Source organism: Panthera uncia (assembly GCF_023721935.1).
Source record: "Panthera uncia isolate 11264 chromosome A1 unlocalized genomic scaffold, Puncia_PCG_1.0 HiC_scaffold_16, whole genome shotgun sequence".
Classification (NCBI taxonomy): Eukaryota; Metazoa; Chordata; class Mammalia; order Carnivora; family Felidae; genus Panthera; species Panthera uncia.
The window spans coordinates 24,107,564-24,128,993 of NW_026057576.1; the positions used below are offsets into that span (position 1 = coordinate 24,107,564).

At 48.4% G+C, this 21,430-nt stretch overlaps 1 protein-coding gene across 1 annotated transcript in view; it reads left to right on the top strand.

Moving 5' to 3' along the window:
* The first annotated feature begins 213 nt into the window (after positions 1 to 213).
* LOC125933797 (glutamate-rich protein 6B-like) overlaps positions 214 to 21,430 on the top strand; it is a 36,235-nt gene continuing 15,018 nt past the window's right edge. Inside the window, exons 1-3 of the mRNA XM_049646972.1 lie at positions 214 to 289; positions 7,260 to 7,311; positions 18,346 to 18,728. Of these exons, the coding sequence (XP_049502929.1) occupies positions 18,407 to 18,728 (322 nt within the window). The 5' untranslated portion in view covers positions 214 to 289; positions 7,260 to 7,311; positions 18,346 to 18,406. The remainder of the gene's footprint in view (positions 290 to 7,259; positions 7,312 to 18,345; positions 18,729 to 21,430) is intronic.

Here is a 21,430-nt window from a genome sequence, read left to right on the forward strand (position 1 = left end):
AAACACCGGCAGTCTGCGGTCCACCGGTTCCCTTTGGGGGGCACCTGACCCAGGGGACCCTGGCGCAAATAATGAAGAACACTTTCTGGCCAGCCACTGCCGCTTGGCCCAAGCACTTCCTCCTGGAGCGGGGAGGCTGGGGCAGGGAAGAGGAGGAGGCGCACAGGCTGGGAACTCCAGGCGGCGCTGCGAACTCGGGACGCCGTTCCCATGGTAACCGAGAGCCGGATACAAACGCCGGGGCCCCGGGGCCTTTTGGCTGGATCTGCGCCGCCGCTGTCTGGCTTGGGTAAGGCTTCGCTCATTAGCCTCCTAGTGCTGCTGCAGGAGCCCATACTCCCTCCTCCGGACCCCACTGGGCAGGAGGGAGTGGGGAACAGTGTGCAGGGTCTGGGAAACTAAGAAGCATCAACACGCAGCCTTCTTTGTTTCTCTCCCCGTTCTCTGCCCCTCCCTCCGTTAGCCTTTCGGTTCCCTGCTTCGCTTCGCTAACCTTTGTGAAGGCCGGTGTTGGTTCATGACTCCCCTACAAATAAAGGAGAACTGGGTCCGTTCCACTCCAGAGAGCCTCTGGCTCTGGCAGTGAAGGAAAAACTGCGGGTGTGGAGGTTGTGACTTCTTCCTCCCAGGCCTGCGTAGCCCAGCCAAATAAGCAGAAGAAGAATTCCCCTGATGGAAAATTCCAGCCCGCCTACAAACCAGTTCCTGGGACCCAAAGCCAATCACTCGGTTTCCTCGTGTTCCCTTCCCCCACCTGTAAAATGGTAGAGAAACAGCGTTCCTAACCATCCAGGGAGGTGGTGAGGAGTGTCCCTTGACTGATGTTCCACAGGTGTTCGGTGTCAGGCACCTGCTCAAGGTCACCCTCCTTGAAAGCGCCAACCTGAATACATTTGAAATTCTATTTATAAAAAAGGCCTTAGGAAATGATGTTTTAATGAGTACACTGGGATGTCTACACTGCTAAAAAAAAAAAAGCACCGATTGCTCTAAGGGGTGGGGGTCAAAAGAACTTTTTGACTTCAGTATTTGTCCCCTGGCATTTTTTTAATGTGGATCCAGATCTGCCTGGGCATGGCGCCCTGGAACTCAGCAAAGCAGGCCATCAGTTGGTCCCCCGAGAGGGAAGGCAGCCGCCTTCGGCCAAGAATCCTGCCAGTTCACTAGAGGGGTTATACAAACGGCCGCTGAGGACAATAACTGCAGCAACAAAAAGGACTTGCATTTGCAAGGCACCATAGAATACCCTGGATCCTTCACAGAATTGAGGCTTCTCCCCTTGCTGCAGCTAGAGTTCCCAGCCTCGGCTGGCAGGGCCCCAGCCACACCCAAGGTCCTGCCACCCACTCCATTCTCTTCAACAGAGGCATCCTTGCTGTCTGAGCCCACCCACAGCCCATCTCTTGGTGGCCTCTCCTAGCAGGAGGGAAAGTTGCATGAAAATTCCAAACCGGAAATGAGATGTGCGGCCAGTCTCCTGTGTGCCTTTTCTTCCTATGAACCATCTATCCAGTGCACAGACTTCTGTTGAAATCCTGCCACGTGCCAGGAGTTGTGTGAGGCTACCGACCCAGTGGCTGAGGCAGACACGCAAACAAATGCAAATGGCGCGTGTGGGAAGGAAAGGACACGCGAGAGCTGTGGTGAAAAGCTCTCTGGAAGCTTCCTCTGGAAGCACGTCTTCACAGAGGAGGCGACGGTGACTTGGGTTTTAAAGAATTACAGACTTTAAATTGCTTTAGGAAATTCAAGACCCATCTGGGACCCCCAAAAAAGAAATCCCACTCGGGAAGAGCTGGTGGAAACGTGTGCTGCGTTTTCTCCAGAAAAGGAAGCAGGACTATGAATGTGCTGAGGTAGAAAACCAAGAGGAGACAGAAACATGGGCCAGAGGATGCCCAGGCAGGAGGACTGTTCAGTAGACTGAGCCCTCAGTCCTAGCTCTGCGATGCTTGTGGGAGCCCACTCTGACTAGAGGTAATCTATGACTGGCCGAAGGCCTGGCCTTCTCCCAAGTTGACTCTTAATGCTCAGTAACGTAACACTGTTAACAGGGCCTCCTTCTAGACGTATCAAGGACTGATAGGAAATACACGAGCCCTACACGTCGTGTCTTGAATAAGCCGGACTGTTCTAGAACCAAAGTTCTCTCCAGTCTCTTATTGGAAGGAACGCATACAACTATCTACCGAAATACAAGGCTTCTCTGGCACTGTAAGACCGGGGAAGCCCGGGTCTCCCTGCTCTGCTGGTGTAGCTGGACTGAAATACACTGGAAAGTAGGGCCTGGGCAGCCGTGAGTCCTCAGCCTAGCCCTTGTTGGTCTCCTGGGATCTGAGGGGTTTTCCTGGCCTCTTCACTTCAGCTTAGTGCTGCTCCAAATCCCTTAGTCCACAAACATATGCCTATGTTCTTCCCTCCCCACCCAAAATAGGAAGTGCTGGTTTAATAGCAAAGAGTTTGTTTAGTTTTGATATCTAACCCCTCCAAACGCCAACTGTCCATGCCCTTTTTGACTCATCCCTTTACCTTTTAGAAGAAAGGGGTGCTGAGGCAGCACGCCCCGGGTCCCAAACCTACTTCTCAGCTCCAAATCCATGGAAAACCCTCCAGTCCTGTTTTCACCAGCGGTTGTGACAAACTTCGGCTTTACGCTGGTTCACAGCTTTGAGCCATGCTTTTGGAGCTCAGCTATGTGTGGGCAGCTACAGCTGTGCGCTCAGGGCCCCAGGAGCCACTCCTGACCCTGTTCACAGACACTCTCGGAGGAAATAAACACCGTCAGCTCGCTTCACCCAGGTCGTAATGTTCTCAACTGACAACAGGTGGAGCTCATCAGCCCTAACCAACTCCATCTGTGCAACCGACTTTCTACAGTGTCACAGGAATTCTGGGAAGCACTGAGGAGACAGTCAACACCTCACAGTGGCCCAGGGCCACTAATTCCCAGAACTTTGTAGCCTCTTGGCCGCTGAGGGTTCTTTCCTCAGGAGGGGCTCACGGCCTCAGAGGTATCCCTCTTTGAACAAGCCATGGGTCCACCATAGGATAATGGGTCCACCATGGGATAATGGGTCTACCAAGGTCACCTGTTCTCTGTCCTACAAAACTCCTAACACCTGGGAACTTGTAGGATCCTCGTGCCATCCCGGCTCTGCAACACCAGCAGACAAGCCATTCTGCCTGGATTCCTGAGGATTCCAGTCTTCATATTGAGGACAACCTAAAGGACTGGGTCATTATGCTTGGATGAACCCCACGAGCAATCATAACAAAAAGTCCCTTTGCTCTTGGTCTTACGAGCCTTTCCAACTGGGCATGGGCATTTTCACATCACAAATGACCCCCTTCCTTTCTCATATTGTCCCTCCCTGGTCTCTCATCGAAATCTAGAATGCTCCCTGCTTTTCCACTCCACCATGTGAAAACTTCAACTTGCTAGCCAAGGCAGCTAAACTTGATTTTTTTTTATTTTAATTATTTTAATTTGTATTTATATTTGAGAGATAAATTGCAGGGGGGGGGTAATGGACAGGGGAGGGGCAGAGAGAGAGGGAGATAGGGGGTCTGAAGCAGGCTCCATATGGTCAGCACGGAGCCCAATGAGGGGCTCAAACCCACAAGCCATGAGATCACGATCTGAGCTGAAGTCAGACACTCAACAAACTGAGCTACCCAGGTGCCCCAGCTAAACTTGATTTTTTAGGGAGGTCCACCAGGGAGAAGAGAGGAGCCCCATTAGGCAGGCAGACAGGAGAGAGGAGAGAGGGCTGTATCACTGAGCAGTAATAGCATAGCCCTTTTCATAAATAAACCCTCCTTCTCCCTCTACACAGAATTCTCTTTCCACGTCTTTATGGTGGCTAGAGCCTACCCCCTGCCCTCCCAGCCCTAGAACATCCTTTGGCTAGCTTTCAATTAAGTGGGAACTGCCTATGTCCCCACAGGCCCACCCACCCCCCCAGAAGCCGGATATAATGCTGGCCTTCTCCTAGCTCCATATTTCCTCCCCTTTCAGATGCTCATCCAGCTTATATTGACATTCTCCTCCTGCATTTTCATTCATGACATAATCACACGATACGGTATTTTAATTTGTTTTCCTGTCTCCCTGCTTAAGCTAGATCTTTCTTGAAGTCTATAGGTGTGCCTTGTGCAAACGTGCAGTCCCAGTACCTGACAGTATCTGGCATATAGAAAGTCAATAACTGTTTGTGGCAAGAAGGAGGAAAAGAAGAAAGGGAAAAGGGATAGGAGGGAGACTTGGAAGCTTATCATTTTCAGTAGCACACTTTCTAAGGTCTGGTTAATACACTGAATGATAGAATCAGATCCATAAAATTTGAGCAGCCTGAAAGGGTGAGGCAAAGCCAGCAAGATGGAATTTAATATGGATCCACATAAATGAACTTAAGTTTAGCAAAACAAAACAAAATACACACACACACACATACATACACACACACACACACACACACACACACACACACGGTACAGAATATAAAAGCTACCTTCAAATATTTGTAGCTCGCAGTGGAGCAAATCTATTGTGAGCAGCTCCAGAGAGCAGACCTGGAAAGGCTGGTTGAAAGCCCAAGGGAGGAAGATTTAGCAGAAGTCTGTGTAATTTCTTACGTGCTAAATACAGTGCCTCACATGTAGAAATAGTGTCTGTGATCCTTCTTATCGTTATTACCAGCATCATCGCCATTATTTATAATACTTATAAGAACTGTCCAACAGCCAGCCTCAGGAAGCACTGAGCCCCCATCCCAGGAAATCCAAGGTTATCATTGGGTAGCCACCTGTCTGGGATGTTTGTCAACCTGATTCCTAACCCCTGGTCTCCCTTTCTCCATAATCCTGTGATTGGAAGAACAGTGTTCTGTATATCCTGGATAGTGAAAACCACAGACACAATCCCTGGCTGAGCAAACTGTCTTTTATATAAAGAAGCTTTGGCACTCCCCACATTTGTTACAGTGTGTCTGCTTCAAGCAGCCCCTCCAAGAATCCTCTTTGATGTTGAAAAAGTAAAATCGCTTTGTGTGAAAGCTCCTTTAATCTTAGATAGATACAAATGCCTTGTATCTTTGGGAACATGCCAAACTGCTCTTCGTATTTCAGAATTAATCTCATTAAAGAAATCTCTGTTTAATCCCCACTGCTGTTTGCCAGAGATGTTGAATAATTCCACACCTGTTCCTACTGCCTCTGTGCTGTGCTCCCTTCCTGGACTTGGTGTTGTCCAAGAAAACGCATCGGTGGGTGTAGGCTGGATCATGGCATTCCCATGTTTTGTTTAATGCTGTCATTGTAGAAATGTTCCTTTATACATTCCTTATCTCATTTTCTTAGTCTGAAGAAAGGAAAGAAAAGGAAGAGGTAGCTCGCCTGTTATGAAAAATAACAAAATGATGAAGTTGCTTCATTGATTATCCAATTCAACATAAACTTATGATAAACAAGCAGTATTGCTAAGGAAAATGCCGTCTGTATAAGATAACAAGCAGTTGTCTCTTCCCAAAGAGTATAGGAAACGCTTGACCAGATTACCTGCTTTGTAAAACACATTTTGTATATCAATGTCTATTTTACATACATAGAGATCAGTCAAATGAAATTATTGACATCCTCTCTCTCAATACAAATTCTGGATCTCCTCCATTAGGAGCCATCAGTGAATGATCCCAAGTTAGAGCCGTGTGAAATAATCACTCATCTATTCACTTCAACAAATACTTATTAACCTCCTCCTATGTGCCAGGCATTATTCTAGGTGGCAGAACTATAACGGCAAACAAAAGTGAGCAACATTTCTATCCTCCAGTATACAGATCAATAAACATGATACAAATGTTATGAAGAAAATAAAACAACATGAGAAGATACATAGTGATTTGGGGTAAGGGTGGGAATGGGGGCAATTTTAGATCAGTGACCCAAAGGAGGCCTCACTGGAGAGGTGACATTTAAGCTGAAATTTAAGGAGGAGGAGTCAAGCATTTGAAGATCTGGAAGAACTTTCCAGACAATGGGAAGGGCTGGGTGGGAAGAGGCTGTACCATGGAGAGCAAGGGGAAGAGTGGAGTTCCAGGAGGGTGAGAAAGAAAGCAGGAGCCAACATGGGCAAGCTTTGGAAGCCTCTGAAAGCCTCTGAAACCACCGGAGGGTTTTAACCACTGGAGCAACGTGATCCAGTTTATGTATTTAAAAGACTGCCTCTGAAGAACAGATTATCAGAAAGCAAGGGCCAAAGCACAGAGGTAGCTGTAGGAGATGGTGGGCTACACAAGGGTGAGCACAACGGTAGTGGACAGAAGAACGGATTCGGGACACTTCTTGGAAGACAGTGCCAAGAGGACTTAATGACTGGTTAGCGGACTTGGGAGGGCAGAAGAGGGAGGAATCAGGGATGACTCGGAATGTCTACCTCTGAGCAAGGACGTGAATTACACCAGGTTCCCAAACTTTCTCCGTCCGTGGCACCTTTAGCGCCTCAGTGAATTTTTCCTGTTGCCCCCCTCCACCAAAAGAAATACAGGTTTCATTTATCAGTTATATCCAAATAACCAGATAAATATTGCGTTGTGTCTTTATGTCACACATTTATGTCACAACTTCCTCCAGAAACTGAAAGAAAAAATAATGCCTTTATTTCATTTTTGAATGGCCATGATGACTCTCTCACAGAATGTGTGTGCCCACTGGGCACTGAGTGACTTCAATCTTGGAATCATTAGACACAGCCACCCTCCTTATCTACTGCACACTGATTTTTACATGGTCCTTGCTTTTCGTCTCAAAGACAGCCAAACACCCCGCTCTGCAAAATATGCCATCATTGAAAGGGATGGAGCCTAATCAAAAATTAGGTATGCCTACAATGTCCAGCAGATGTCGAGCTGTTCTCTTCAAAAATTTAAAATCTACTGCAGTATCCCTGGGAGTTCTCTGCAATTCCCAGGGACTGTCCATGCTCGGAGTGGTCAAGCCATTTTGTCCCATGGGTGGGGGGCGGGATGGAAAGGGAGGTAGTATAAGGGAGGGCTGCTTGGGTTTGATTTCCATGGTGAACATTCGAGGAGAGCTACTGACCAAGGAAGGTTAATGAAGAAACACACTGTACCACAAAAGTAAACTATGCCATATTTAGCATAGGAAAAATATCCGTTTTCCAGTATTCTTAGGGAAGGAGGTTTTCTCCGGCTAATTTTCTGAGTAACTAAGAGCTAACCAGAAAGTTTTTTTTCTTTCAGCTGTTCTTATTGAAAACTATCTTGGCTTGGATTGAGTTCACTCCCTGACATTGTAAGTACTGAGCCATGAGCATGGTTGAACATAACTGCATTGTTCTGGGTCCTGGAGGCCGCGTGGCCATGATTGCCGATAATTCTTACTGCCCTCCCTGTTAGACACACTGTGATCCCAGAAACAGCAATATCAAGTGGATCTTCACAAAATGGATTTTGTTTTCCTACAGTAACTTTTTAAAAAATGTTTATTTATTTTTGAGAGAGAGAGATCTGCGTGAGCAAGGGAGGGGCAGAGAGTGAGGGGACGGAAGATCCAAAGCGGGCTCTGTGCTGACAGCTGCGAGCCCCACACAGGGTTCAAACTCACAGACCATGAGATCATGACCTGAGCCAAAGTTGGACAGTCAACTGGCTGAGCCACCCAGGTGCCCCTTCCGTAGGAACTTTTAAAAGCATTGCCTTTCCCATCAAGAACACCGCATCAGATAATTCCTAGATGTGACCACCAATGAGCAATATAAAGGCAAGATTAAAACGTCTTATCCACAAATTCCGTAATCCAGAAAAAGCTCTGAAAACTGAAAACTTTGAGAAATTTGTGGCAAACTCCTCTGGCCACAAAGCCTGAACTGCTACAACTCGGTTCAAAGCAAAATCCAACCTAAACTGATGTGGGGCGACTAACCGTTTCTCTTTATCCCACCTGTTGTGAAAATGTCCATGTTTTGCTATAGAAATACTAATGAGACTCACTGCAGGCTCCTGCCCCCTCACCCCCGCAGGGCTGATGTGTATTTAGGATACAGTCACCGTAAGGACAGCCTAAATCAGCAACAAACCTGAAAGCCACAACGCACCTGGCCCTAAGGGTTTGACTAAGGGACGGTCTTTGGAAACATAGGGCCGGAAGGAAGGAACCTAGAGCCCTTCTAGGCCAATCCACTGACATTACAAATGAGACAGGAAGCCTAGACACAAGTGGGAGAACATATTCAAAATCACATATCCATTTTGGAGCTCAGCCAAGATAGGGCTATTCCTCCCGCCGTTGTTGCCTACGGCCCCATCAGGCAGGCAGCCTCCGCATGGGCTCCCATGAGCCGAGAACGCAGGTCCCCTGGCACATCGGAAGTGTCAACGGGCCACGCCAGAAATACGCTTCTACTGAGATCCTAAATTGAACTAGCTGAAAATGAATATCTGTTGTAATGTGTCTCAATAACCCCACTCTGTTTCTCATGACATCAGAGGTTGGAGGAAGGTCAATGCAAAGGCCTTCTATATGACTCTCAAAAATCACGCCAGAAAACTTTTAACTGGGGATGTCTCTCCATCTAAATGAACTTCCCTGTAGCAAATAGAAACTCTAAATATTATTATTTTTTTATTCTTTTAAGTAATTGCCATTAGGGCCTCTCCGTATTTAAGGGAATCGCTAAGAATTTGAGTTGTCAAGACCAAAAAGATGAAATACCTTTCTCGTCTCTTTGCGGTGTGGTTTAGACTTGGAATTGGACAGACCTAGTGTGGGGGATCACAAATACGGCGCTGAGTAGCTGTGTCCTAAGGCCAGTTAGAACCTCTGGGAGCCCTGGTTTTCAAAGCTGAAAAATAGGATAATAACACTTTACCTGCCTTTTGTGACTCTTTAAATTTTAAATAACGGAGGCCCCTGGGTGACTCAGTCAGTTAATTGTCCAACTTCGACTCAGGTCATGATCTCACAGTTCATGGGTTTGAGCCCCACATTGGGCTCTGTGCTGGCAGCTCAGAGCCTGAGCCTGCTTTGGCTTTGGAGTCTGTGTCTCCCTCTCTCTCTCTCTCTTCTCCTCCCCCGCTTGTGCTCTCTCTTTCTCAAAAATAAATACACATTTAAAAAAAAATTTGTTTAGTTTTAAATAATGCAAAATACCTTATTCTGTCTAGGCACTTAGGAGATGCTCAGTAAAACCCCACTTCCCCGGCCTCCCTCATCTCACCCTGTTTTATCACAGAGAATGATTGTTTAACCTGGGATGGGGAGGTGGGTGCTGAGCACTGAAGCCAGTGCCCCGAGAAGTGCAGTCCTCCAAAGGATACAGTCTCTCAACCCGCATGATAGTCCTCTCGGGGAAAGAACACTCCTCTGCAACGGCACACCTGTGTCCAAATCCTAGTTTGGCAACATTTCACTTGTCTGACCTTAACCAAGTCATTTGATTTCTCTGAACCTGAGTGTTGTCTGTAAAACGGAGATAATCGTGTTTGTCGCTCAAGGACGCCCTGACGAGCAAATTCAATCGGGCACGTTTACTGGTTTGGCAACTCAAAGCATTATACAAATCTTTGGAGCATAGAGAAGCAGAAGAGTAGTACCCCAGATCTAGAAACGGGAGAACACTGTCCCGATTTAAACAAAAGGAGAAGAGAAGGCAGATGTGGCCAGTTATATCCCAGTGAGTTTGATACTGATGCTGGGCACAATTCTAGGGCATTTCCTGTAAGGGTTCGGGAGCACTTTGGAGAGGTGAGCAGCACGGATTCCTGGAGAACAAGTCACGTGGGACCGGACTTCACCTGTCATCCCTCAGAAAAGTGGGGAGATCTTGAGGGAGGGGAAGTCCCAGGGAGCCCAAGAGGAGGGGCCCAAAAAGTAGAGAGAAAAGTGGCTTCAGAGAGACAAGAAGCAGAAGGTGGCCTCCAGGAACACAGCGGGAGGGGCCTCGTGAGTCAAGGGGCGGGGCTCAGAGAGCCAAGGGGAGGAGCCTCTGGGAGCTGAGCCCCTCAGAGAGCAGAGAGGGAGGAGCCTCGATGGCCAGGTCCTGCCAGCTGCCCAGAGGACAAGCTTTATTCTTTAAGACCTTCTCATTTTTTTTCAGCCAAAAATGTTTGTAGTAAGAGCCTCTTTCTCCCACTTCACTTCCTTTTGGATGCTCAGGAAAAAAAACAATTTCCTGTAAACTACTTTTTGTCGCTGTGACCCTCTAAAGATTGTGAACCCTTCTGTTTCCCTTAAACCCTGAGCCCCATTTCCTCCTCTGTAAAGAGGGATGATGGCGCCTGCATTGGGGGTTGTTGCGGGAGGCCAAGGGGACCCCGCACGGGGGGCTGACTGGAAATGCTCATCCCCTTCCCCCAGCCTCTCCTGGCAGAACAGACTCGGCTGGTGGCCTTGCGGCTCTCTGGTTTGACATTTGTATCGCTGCTTTGGATGAAGACACACATACTAGGAAGCTGGGAGAGTTAAGAAATGACTGGCAGTCAGTCCAATAAAAGGCTATTGGGAGGAGTTATACTGGAGAAAACGTCAAGCGCCGATGAGACAGAAAAGGGATATACCTTCTGGAGGGGAGCTCTGCACACAGTGACAGAGCTGAGGGTTGAGTGTCCTCAGACCCACCACACTCCGTTGGAGAGATCACTGCCTTCACACGGGGCCCGGGCTCCGGACAGGCAGGGATCAGGATTCACACCTCCATTCCATAAATATGTATTATTTCCTACCAAGTGCTCGGCACGGTTCTAAGCACTTGGCCAAATCAGTGAGTGAAACCAAGCTCCCTGCCCTCAAGGAATTCACATTCTAGTGAGAGGAGAGAGACGATGCACATAATAAATGAATAAAGTGCTTAATATGTTAGTAAGTGATAAATGCTCTGGAAGAAAAAGGTAAAATGAGAGCAGGTTAGGGGACATCAAAAGTGCCAGAGTACCTGGGGAACGGGCCCCGGGGACAGGAGAGCAAAGGCCTCGGGTGGAACAGTGCCTGGCAATGTTAGGCACGAGGCTGAGGCCAGGATGGCAGGGGTGGGAGGAGGGAGAGAGCAGGGGGAGGCAGGTGGGAGAGGTGATGGGGGGCCAGTCGGGAAGGACCTGCAAGCCTGAAAGGGCTTTGGCTTTCGATGCAAGATGCGAGCCATTGCAGGCTTTTGTGCAGGGGGGTGAGGTGACAGGACTAAGGTTTGAGGTTTTTTTTTAATTTTTATTTATTTATTTTAAGAGAGAGGAAAAAAAAAAATGCAAGCGTGGGAGGGCCAGAGAGAGAAAGAGGGAGACAGAGAATTCCAAGCAGGCTCCACGCTGTCAGCACAGAGCCAGAGGCGGGGCTCGAACTCACCAACCATGAGATCATGACCTGAGCTGAAATCAAGAGTCAGACGCTTAACCGACGGAGCCACCCAGACGCCCCAGGCCTTAAGTTTTAAAAGCTGGCGACCTGTGGAAAAGACACCTGCTAGGAAGTGCCTGCAGTAGTCGAGGCAAGATGTGATGCTGGGCAGACCAGGGTGGGAACATGGGGCATGTGAGGAGTGGGAGATCCTTTGAAGGAGGAGCCAGCCTGGCTTCCTGGTAGATGGGATGCAGGGTGAAGAAGAGAGAAGAAATGACTCCACGGGCTCTGTCAGCACCTGAGGGGTCTGGGGAGGAAGAGCAGGATCTGAGTTTGGGCACCAAGTCTGAGGTGTCTCTTAGATGTCTGAGCAGAGACGCCAAGAAGGGAGTTGGGGGTCCGAGCCTGGGGCCCTGGAGAAAGGTCTGACTGCCACCTCCAAACACTCCCAAGACTGTCACGGGGAAGGGGAGTGAGAAAAGTGAGGAAGGCTGGGATCCAAGATTCAGTCCGAGGGCTGCTGAATCGCAGCCATGTGAAAATGGCCTCAGAAAGGCTGTCCCGCGTTTATAGATAACAACCTCGTGAAATCATGGCTGAGAGTCGGAAAACAGACTGACCCGCTATGTGGGAGGTTCTGTCCTGGCAGACACAACCACCGCCATAAAATGCTTCCCCAGAAGGGTTCCAGCCTCCCAAGGATAGGGGAGCTCACTTGTGACAATACCCGTGGCCATCTTTGCCCCCAGGACCCCGCCCTCAGGACTTGGACTGAATCGTAGACAGACCCTCATCTCGAGACCCCTCCACTAGGCTGCGGTGGCTACCAGGGAGCAGGGAAGTGAGAGGCAATCTTTGTGTTTTCTCTGCCCATGCCATAAACTAAGTAAGACCTCAGAAGGGCGTGCACACACACACACACACACACACACACACTTTTACCTTCAGTGCTGGTTAGGAGTCAACGTGCAATAACAACATAGGTCACATTTGTGACTGTCACTACTTATGCCTACGTGTATTGTCTCATTGGATCTCCACAAGAGTTTGGTACCATTATTCTCCCCATTTTACAGATAAAGAAATTAAGTCACAGGAGAATGAAGACTTTCCCTCCAAGTCAGGTGTAAGTGGCCCAGCCCGATTTAACCCCAGTTAACCTGGCCCCAGACCCTGACCACTGTGCCGTTCTGCTCTTTCAGAAGTTTGCTTCTCCTTCCTGCTTCAGCTCTCCCTTTCCATTTTCACACAGTCCGCTCCTCTGCTGATTGTCCGAAGCGGTTCTGTCAGAAGCAGTGTTGCGTTATCGAGCAGAGACTGGTTAATCTACAAAGTTGCCCCCCCACCCCACTGCTGGAGCCCAGGCCAGGGGGCAGGGCTGGACTGGAAGGGTCCATCAGCGAGTGTGTGCAGGACCGTCAGTGAGGGGAGGTGCGGCAAGGGAGCCCCGGCTGGGGCAGGGAGCTGGGCACTGGGACCCAGGCCCCCGCCCCGAGCGACCCTGTGCAGGGACCAGAGGGCGCTTGGGCCTCCATTTTCCTTCCTTGTCAGAAAAGCCAGACCCTTCCTTTCTTTTGAGAATGCAAAGGCAGAGGATGGTGACGACAGTAACTGGTGCCGACAGACCAAGGGTCAAAGGCGGTCCTTGGGCTTTTTCCCTGGAAACACACCAGTATTGAACCAGTATTGATATCCAGGGGGCAGAGGAGGACCCAGGAGGATGTGTAAGGGGAGGATAGCCGTGCTGGCCACGCTGGCAAATCATGTCCTTCTACGTCTTCCCATCCCCTCTCTGCCCAGAGCCATCATACTGGGCCGCATGAGCTGGACAAAGCGAATGTGCTCATCCTCACGGAGCAGCCTGTTTTCCCAGCCCAAGGAACTTGTTCCCACCCAGCTGCAGGTTCCTTGCATGCATTTGGTTTCCAAAGTGTGACGCCTTTCAGCAAGTCCGTAGAGCCATGGCCCCAGTGAGAGAGACAAAGAACATCTCAGGAGCAACACCACCGCCCCCCTCTTGGAAACCAGTGAGGAGACTCTACTAATTCCTTTCCCTAAAAAACCACAACCAGAACATGGAGCCCTTCTTTAGGTCATTCACCTGGAAACCAGAGGCTGCAATTATTCCTTGTGAGATCAGTCACTTACAGAGGGCGTGCTCTGTTCTTTTTGTTACATTAGTTATGTCTTCCTCATGTATTTCAAACTAAGAATGTTTGGAGATCCTGGCCTTGACCCCTCAGAATGACAAATGGGATCGGAAAGGAAAGGAAAGGAAAAGAAAGGAACGGAAAGGAAAGGAAAGGAAAGGAAAGGAAAGGAAAGAAAGGAAAGGAAAAGAAAAGAAAAGAAAAGAAAAGAAAAGAAAGAAAAGAAAAGAAAAGAAAAATCACTATGGAAAAATCAGTTCGCCTCTCATTTGCAGTGCAGTGTGGAAGGGGTTATGTGGATACAAATCTCCAAGATTGTGATCGAATGACCTCTGATACAAAGTTTTACCCCTCTTCGGTAAATAAGCATATGTACAGAATCAGTAAATATCCTTGGCAAAGTGCATTTATTAATACTTTTCTTTGCTCTTTCATTTATACATTCAACAGGTTATTACCGAGTGCCTATTACATGCCCAATCACCATGGTAGGTACGGGCGTCCAGTGTCGACCTGTGTAAACACGGCACCTGTCGCCACCAAACAGCCCATCTCTCTGTGGGCCCAGAAAGATGAAGCCAATGCATGAGCAGGCAAAGTGTGAGAGATACCAGACCTTTTAGTGGATTGTGTATCTTTTGTTCTCCCAACTTCTGGTAGAGACAGCGAGCCATGGCTCTACTGTAAGGAAAACAACAGGGCCCATGGGAGGATGCGCCCGCCCGGGAATCTGAGCAGACTACAGGCAGTGGTGGGGACAGACCCAGAAGTGGAAGGCCCCATTCAGGGAAAGCAGCCTGAACTCACCAGCACTATTTCCGTGTGGGAAAGCCCGCGCAGGGTTGCCCGACATTCCTATTTCCACGAGAAGCCGGAACTCTTGATTTTTTGTGAATTCTGCTCATTCTAAATATTCACTCTAAATTTTTTTTAAAAAACTCTTGAAGCCGAATTACCTGTGTCTGCCGTCTTGCTTTGATTGATGCAGCCATTTTGTGAAGCCAGTCTAAAGATTAAAGACCTATAATCAGCTGATTATAATCGGCTGTTATAAAGGGGATGTTTCTTGTTGTGACCACAGAAATGAAGCTGCAATCTGTCAGAAACCGGGGTCAAAATGAGTGGACATCTGAATCACAAGTCAAAACCAGGATGTTTACCTCAGACACCGGGTCTCAAGTTGCCAATTACTGTTCATTTCCACCTGACGGCTTTTCTTAGAAGTTTCCAGGAGAATTAAAGGGAGAACGTGACGATGCAGCAGCCTGGGCCTTTTCACAAGGCCTGATGAAAAAATGGAAAGAAAAGATTCTTAAGCCTAAATGACAGGCTGCCTTTGGAAAATGCATTCTGGGCCGTCCGGGGGATGGGGCCATTCTGACCTTTTATCTCAAGCAGCTAAAAAAATAGGAAAGGTAGGAGATCCCTGAAGTGTTAAGCATGCCTTTGCTCCTTCACCGCTCCCAGGATGAGGCCGGGCATCCCCGTCTCCAATTGCTCTCCTCTTACCCAGCCCCTTCCTTCTCCCTCTGGCTTAGGGAGCCAGGGCCAGGAGCGCACGGGGGTCGGAAGTGAACAGCCACAGTTAACTGACACGGTCAGCTTTTAAATCAAAGTAAGCCTGGGGAGGCTCCTTTAAAGCAGAAGAGTCTCCCCTAGACATCAGTGTGAGCCCCGAAGTTTTCCCACAGCTCACCCTTTGCCCCAAAGGCGATCTCCTCCACCCTGGTGTGTGTGATTTACACCCCACCTCCTCCAAAAGGCATCTGAGGTAGCCTAGGTCAGAAGACACGCAGGAAGATCACAGTATGAACCACAGAGCAGTGAGTGACAGAGGCAGGAGACTCTACTGTTTCTACGCTGCCTGGTAAATGGCCGCAAGAGCGCTTCCTTCTGGAGCTTTTGATCCTCTCGCGTTCCCGTCACCACCCAGCCCAAAATGAGTAATAATGACTTCTAAAGCTCTCCACCCCCTGACTCTGCCCTTAACTTTTTCTACCTTGTCCTCTCTCTGCCAGGTCAGTTTTCTGGGCCCCGGGTTGGTCTGCTTCCTCCCCACCCTCCCCACCCTTCTAAAATACCAATCTATCTATGAGGCCTGTCCTCCTCGCTGTCCCCAGTCCTGCAATCCATTCCTTTGTAGGCTTACATTTTGTGAAGCTGTCAGAGGGCAGGTTGTCTGGAAACGGGTTCCCAGATGCGGACCGTTGAGGTGCAACCAGTAGAAATGTAAGCCGACGCCTGAGAAAGGGCGGGGAAGGACTGGTGGAGGGAATGGTCTTGTGGACCGGGCTGGGCAAGCCTGCCTGTCAAAGCTGACCTGCCTGGGGCGCCTGGGTGGCTCAGTCGGTTAAACGGCCGACTTTGGCTCAGTTCATGATCTCTCGGTCCGTGAGTTCGAGCCCCGCATCGGGTTCTGTGCTGACAGCTCAGAGCCTGGAGCCTGTTTCAGATTCTGTGTCTCCCTCTCTCTGACCCTCCCCCGTTCATGCTTTGTCTCTCTCTGTCTCAAAAATAAATAAACGTTAAAAAAAAAGCTGACCTGACTTTATTGGATGACTTCTGGAAGGCAGCTATGCAGCCAAGGCAGTTCCTGAAAGACGGGGCGGGCGGAGGCTGTCTGTAGACCACAGTCTCCACAGCCGGCAGCAAGTCCTTTGAAAGGGGGTCTGGGTAGCACCCCCTCGGTTCACCACACTGCCCCAGGCTAATCCTATCAGAATCATCATCTAAGGGCTCTAGCAACCCTAAAAGTAGACAAACAAGCCCACGGGCCCACTATGAATGTCTTTACACGTCACTCTTCCCATTTGGGGCATCATGGTGCACCCATGTTAGCAAGTGATCCTGTGATCTCAGCGCTGGTTCCCGAAAACAGAGCTTCCTGGTCTAAGATCTGAAAGAAAGGTAGACTGAGATATTTATCCATTAAATCCCTAGAGCAAACAGGAAGGTTCTGGGTAGTTTGCTTCCTTCCACTCATTCCATTGTGCAGAATGAATATTACCCTTTTTAAAACTTTGGGACACACTGCTCTAGAGCCATCTATCCTTGCCCTTGACTCAGTCACCGGTCACGTATTTATTGGACGTTTACTGAGCACCGGGCGTTAAGCTAACCACTGGAGGTAGAGCGGGGAACAGGTCACATAAGGTCACTGCCACTGAGACACAGCGTAGTAGAAAAGAAAGGCTGGACAAGCAAACACAGAAACATAATCAGAAACAGTGTAAGCGCTACAGGAGAGGCTAACGGGGTGGGAGAGGATGGACGGAATGGCAAGACAAAGTCAGAAACCTTAGCAGGCACCTGATCTCACGGGGGCCTGGAAGCCACGGAATGGGGTTTACATTTTATTCCAAGTACAAGGGAAAGCCATTAGTGGATTTGTAAGCCCCGGACATCCTGACCTGATTTATATACTCGCACGGACACTCTTCACGGAGAAGGACTACGGGGTGGCAGCAGTGGTCACGGGAAGGCCCGTTTAGAAGGAGCTGCATTAGGGGCGCCTTCGTGGCTCAGTCGGTTGAGCGTCCGACTTCGGCTCAGGTCATGATCTCGCGGTTCGTGAGTTCAAGCCCCACGCTGGGCTCTCTGCTGACAGCTCAGAGCCTGGAGCCTGCTTTGGATTCTGTGTCTCTCTCTCTCTCTGCCCCTCCCCCGCTTGCTCTCTCTCTCCCAAAAAACAAACTTAAAAAAAAATAACAATAATAATAAAAAGAAAGAAAGAAAGAAAGAAAGAGCTGCGGTAATTCTGCCTGGAGACGACGCGGCTCACTGTGGGTCATCACAGCGGAGATGGAGAAGAGTAGAAGGATCCTAACATATTTTTAAGCGAGAATGAATCCTTCCGGCCCTCAAGACGTTCGCACTCTGTTGGAAAGAACAGATGGGTACGCAAACCGTGTAATATAGCAAAATAGTTGCTTGAGTGGAGATACAGAAGGTACAGATGGAGCTCAGGGCGGGGCAGGGAAGACGTCGCGGGGAAGCCGAGGTGCTCACAGCTGCGTGCAAGCTGGGGCGTAAAAAGAACTGTTTGCTGAGTAAACTCACCGCGGGTGTGCCTTCCAGCCGAAGAGGCCGTGCCTGTGGTGGCCGTGACCACGTGCCCGGCAGACCTCCAACTAGAAGGGCCTTTGCTGACCAAGGCCCGGCCACTGTGCCTGTAACCACCCTGCCTGTACCTCTCCCACTGTGCGTGTCTTTTTGTGTCTAGAAACCTGTTTGCGTGACTCCTCTTCTCACCAGATTTCAAGGTCCTGCGAGCCATTCTCTTTTCTTGTTTTCGTGTTTATTTATTTTGAGAGGGAGAGAGCGAGCGAGAGGAGGAGGGGCGGAGAGAGGGAGAGAGAGAATCCCAAGCAGGCTCCACGCGGTCAGCAGAGAGCCCAACGCGGGGCTCCAACTCACGAACCGTGAGATTGTGACCCGAGCTGAAATCCAGAGTCGGATGCTGAACCGACTGAGCCCCCCAGGTATCCCAACATCCTCTTCTTGATTATTGTGGTAACAAATATTTCTTGATGAATAACTAAGTCTCCTCTGATGACTGTACCATTAAACGCCGAATCACTCCTTCACTCTCCAGCCCTCCAGGCTTACTTCATATTGTGCAGTAATTGCAAAGGTGTTGCCTTCAGGTGTGATCTCTCCTACCCGTTCCTGGAGGGTAAAACCTCTGTTCCCCTTTTTGTGCCTTTCCATGGGCCGCTGTATACCGACGTGCACATTCAAAGGGCCACCCAAACACTAGTGAATGAAATGAGCGAACACGAATGGATATAAATCAATATGCAGTAGCGATTATCGACTAATGGGATTTGATTCCTCTCTTGGTTACCAGGATGGCGAAGTGACCGCCTGCGGCTTGCTGCAGGGTTTCATCTACTTAATGCTGCCCCAACATGTCTGCTGAAAATGATCAGTCATCAAGAGGAACATCACCCCTTCGCTCTGCCACAATGTCCCAGAATTCCACACAGACCATATCTTCGGAGGAGGATATCGAGGAAGAAGAGTGTTCAGAGAAAGACTATCTATTTCCTGAAGAGGAAGAGTATCTGGAAGAGAAGGAATATCTGGAGGAAGACGACTACCTGGAGGAGGAAAAGTTGCTGAAGGGGAAGGCGTACCTGTATGGAGAGGGGTATGCGAAGGCGGGAGAGCGTCTACAGGAGGAAAAGGACCTGGAAGAAGAGTATCTGTTGGGAAAGTATCTGGAAGACGGTGAGTATCTGGACAAGGGAGAGTATCTGAAGGGAAAAGAGTAGGTGTGTGAAGAAGAGTATCTGGGACGGGTATGCGGAAGAGGGCCTTCTAAAAGATAGCAACTGGTGGGGCGCCTGGGTGGCTCAGTCGGTTGAGCGTCTGACTTCAGCTCAGCTCATGATCTCACGGTCTGTGAGTTCGAGCCCCACGTCGGGCTCTGTGCTGACAGCTTGGAGCCTGCTTCCGATTCTATGTCTCCCTCTCTCTCTGCTCATGTTCTGTCTCTGTCTGTCTCTCTCTCTTTGTCAAAAATTAATAAACATTTTTTTAACAAAATTTTAAAAGATAGCAACTGTCATCCACCACCACGCCCAGGGAAAAAAGATCAAGCTTGAGATAGAGCCGAGGCTCAATCTGTCAATCCTGCCCTCAGTGCCGACAGGTAGGAACACTCATTCCTGACCAGGTTCTCCCAATCTCAATAGCTGGGTCCCCAAGAACGGTGCCCACAGAGCAGAGAGGCTTAACGAACATGAAGCACCTATTCATAAACAAAACGAGCAGAATATAGCCCATAACTTGTATCTTTTCCTTATTGCACAAATAACACGTATTTATTGCGGACGTTAGGGAAACTGTATATGAGCGAAACAAAGAAAGCAAAAATCCCTCCCATCCAGAGGGGAATAATCACTTTCCCAATTTGGTTATACCCTCACCAGGCTTTATAAAGTGTTTGTAACCTACTTTTTTAAGGTACATTTATTTATATATTTATATATTGCAATCACACATAAATATATACTTCTAGGAATATCATTTCATGTTATTAAATTTTCTCCAAATCATTTTAATAGCTGCATTGCACTGGATTGTATTTGCAAGCCGTAATATTTTCAATCGATTCCCTATTATTATTAATCATTCATTTCTACTCATTACGTTTGTTTTCCAAACAGCATTTTGAGAAACATCCTTAGAGCTCAATTTTATCAATGACCTCCAATTACTTCCTAGAATACATCCCACGATCTGTTGCTAGGTCAACAGACACCAGTATGCTTCTCAGGGTACCCAGTAGGTCCCCAGAAGGCATCATCTTACTCTGCCGGTGAGTATTTAACTCTGGAGTGATTTCTCGCATCCTGGGGCTGACATTTTTCCAACACGGTTCCCGCAACTGGCACCTGTTCCTTAAACTGGGCTTTATTATTTGGCCCTGGCCTCCCTGTGCCGTTGCTGGCAGCGGCTGATACGCACTTTCTCGCGGGCCTGCGCGGGGCCTTCCCTTGCTGACGTGACTGCTTGGCCTTATATATCCAGAAAGCTAAACATCCAGGTCTTCTGCATCATCTTACTGTTGACCTAGAAATAGAACTACATTATTTTTCTGGATCTGGTTCCGTTACCCACTGCAAGCACCTCAGGCAGCTTGATTTTGTGGTTTATGTTTTGTGTTTTCTGGGTTTTTTGTTTTTTTGGTTTCTTGTTTGTTTGTTTGTTTGTTTGTTTTGGGGGGCGGGGGATTGGCAGCTTCAACTTTTAAATCCCAGTCTGATTACACACAGCCTGCGTCCAAAACCTGGGTGTTCTCAGCAGCCACACAGGCATTTTTGCCTTTACATCCCCCTTCACCAAATCAGATGCCACATCCTAGATTCCTGCTACCCCCGAAGAAATTTATTTAGGGCACTGGAGAGATAATTCTCTATTGCTGGGCAACTCTCTTTTGTGTGTGCCTCTCTCCCTCTCGGAATCCTAATATCCCTGCTGTTCAAATACCAGGTGTAGGGGCGCCTGGGTGGCGCAGTCGGTTAAGCGTCCGACTTCAGCCAGGTCACGATCTCGCGGTCCGTGAGTTCGAGCCCTGCGTCAGGCTCTGTGCTGACGGCTCAGAGCCTGGAGCCTGTTTCCGATTCTGTGTCTCCCTCTCTCTCTGCCCCTCCCCCATTCATGCTCTGTCTCTCTCTGTCACAAAAATAAATAAACGTTGAAAAAAAAAAAATTAAAAAAAAAAAAAAAAAACAACAAATACCAGGTGTAATTCCAGTATTGAAAAATAACATTCAGACCATTTCTTTTGCACAGTATGAATCAAGCATTCTTAACATGTCCCCTGTATGCACTGGGCCTTTGTAAATATATTACCCACTGGAGTAGGACAAATACAATGTTGTCAAGTGAATGCAACTGTGTATAAAGCAAAAGCTTTGAAAATAAATGCCCTGCTAGCAAAATTTGGAGAGGCACTGCAAAACTGTAGAGGAATGTTAAATGCCTTGAAAGGCACATGGAAGAATGTTTTGGTCTATGAAAACCCAGGGTACTGCGCCAGGCTGCACAAAACAGGTTACATTAAAAAGGGTCTACAACAGGATTTGGAACTTTTCGAAAGAATTTACATCAATATTTCCTTATGTGGAATATTCTACCAATACCTTTAAGATATAAATTGGCTTAGCCCTTGGCACAAGAATGCCTTCCAGACCCATAGCAAATGCTCAGTAAATGCAAATTGAATCGAGCTTAATGTCGTTTGTTTCATAAAGTCAAACACACACGCACGCGTATGCACATACACACACATGCACACACCAGCATTTGTCCTTTAAGATATTTTTATAAATTCATTGGCACCTATAAAATGAGCCCTGGAAATGACAAAACGGGCTCCCCTCTCTTAGGCTGATGGATTAATTACTAGAGACTAGTGCTGGAGC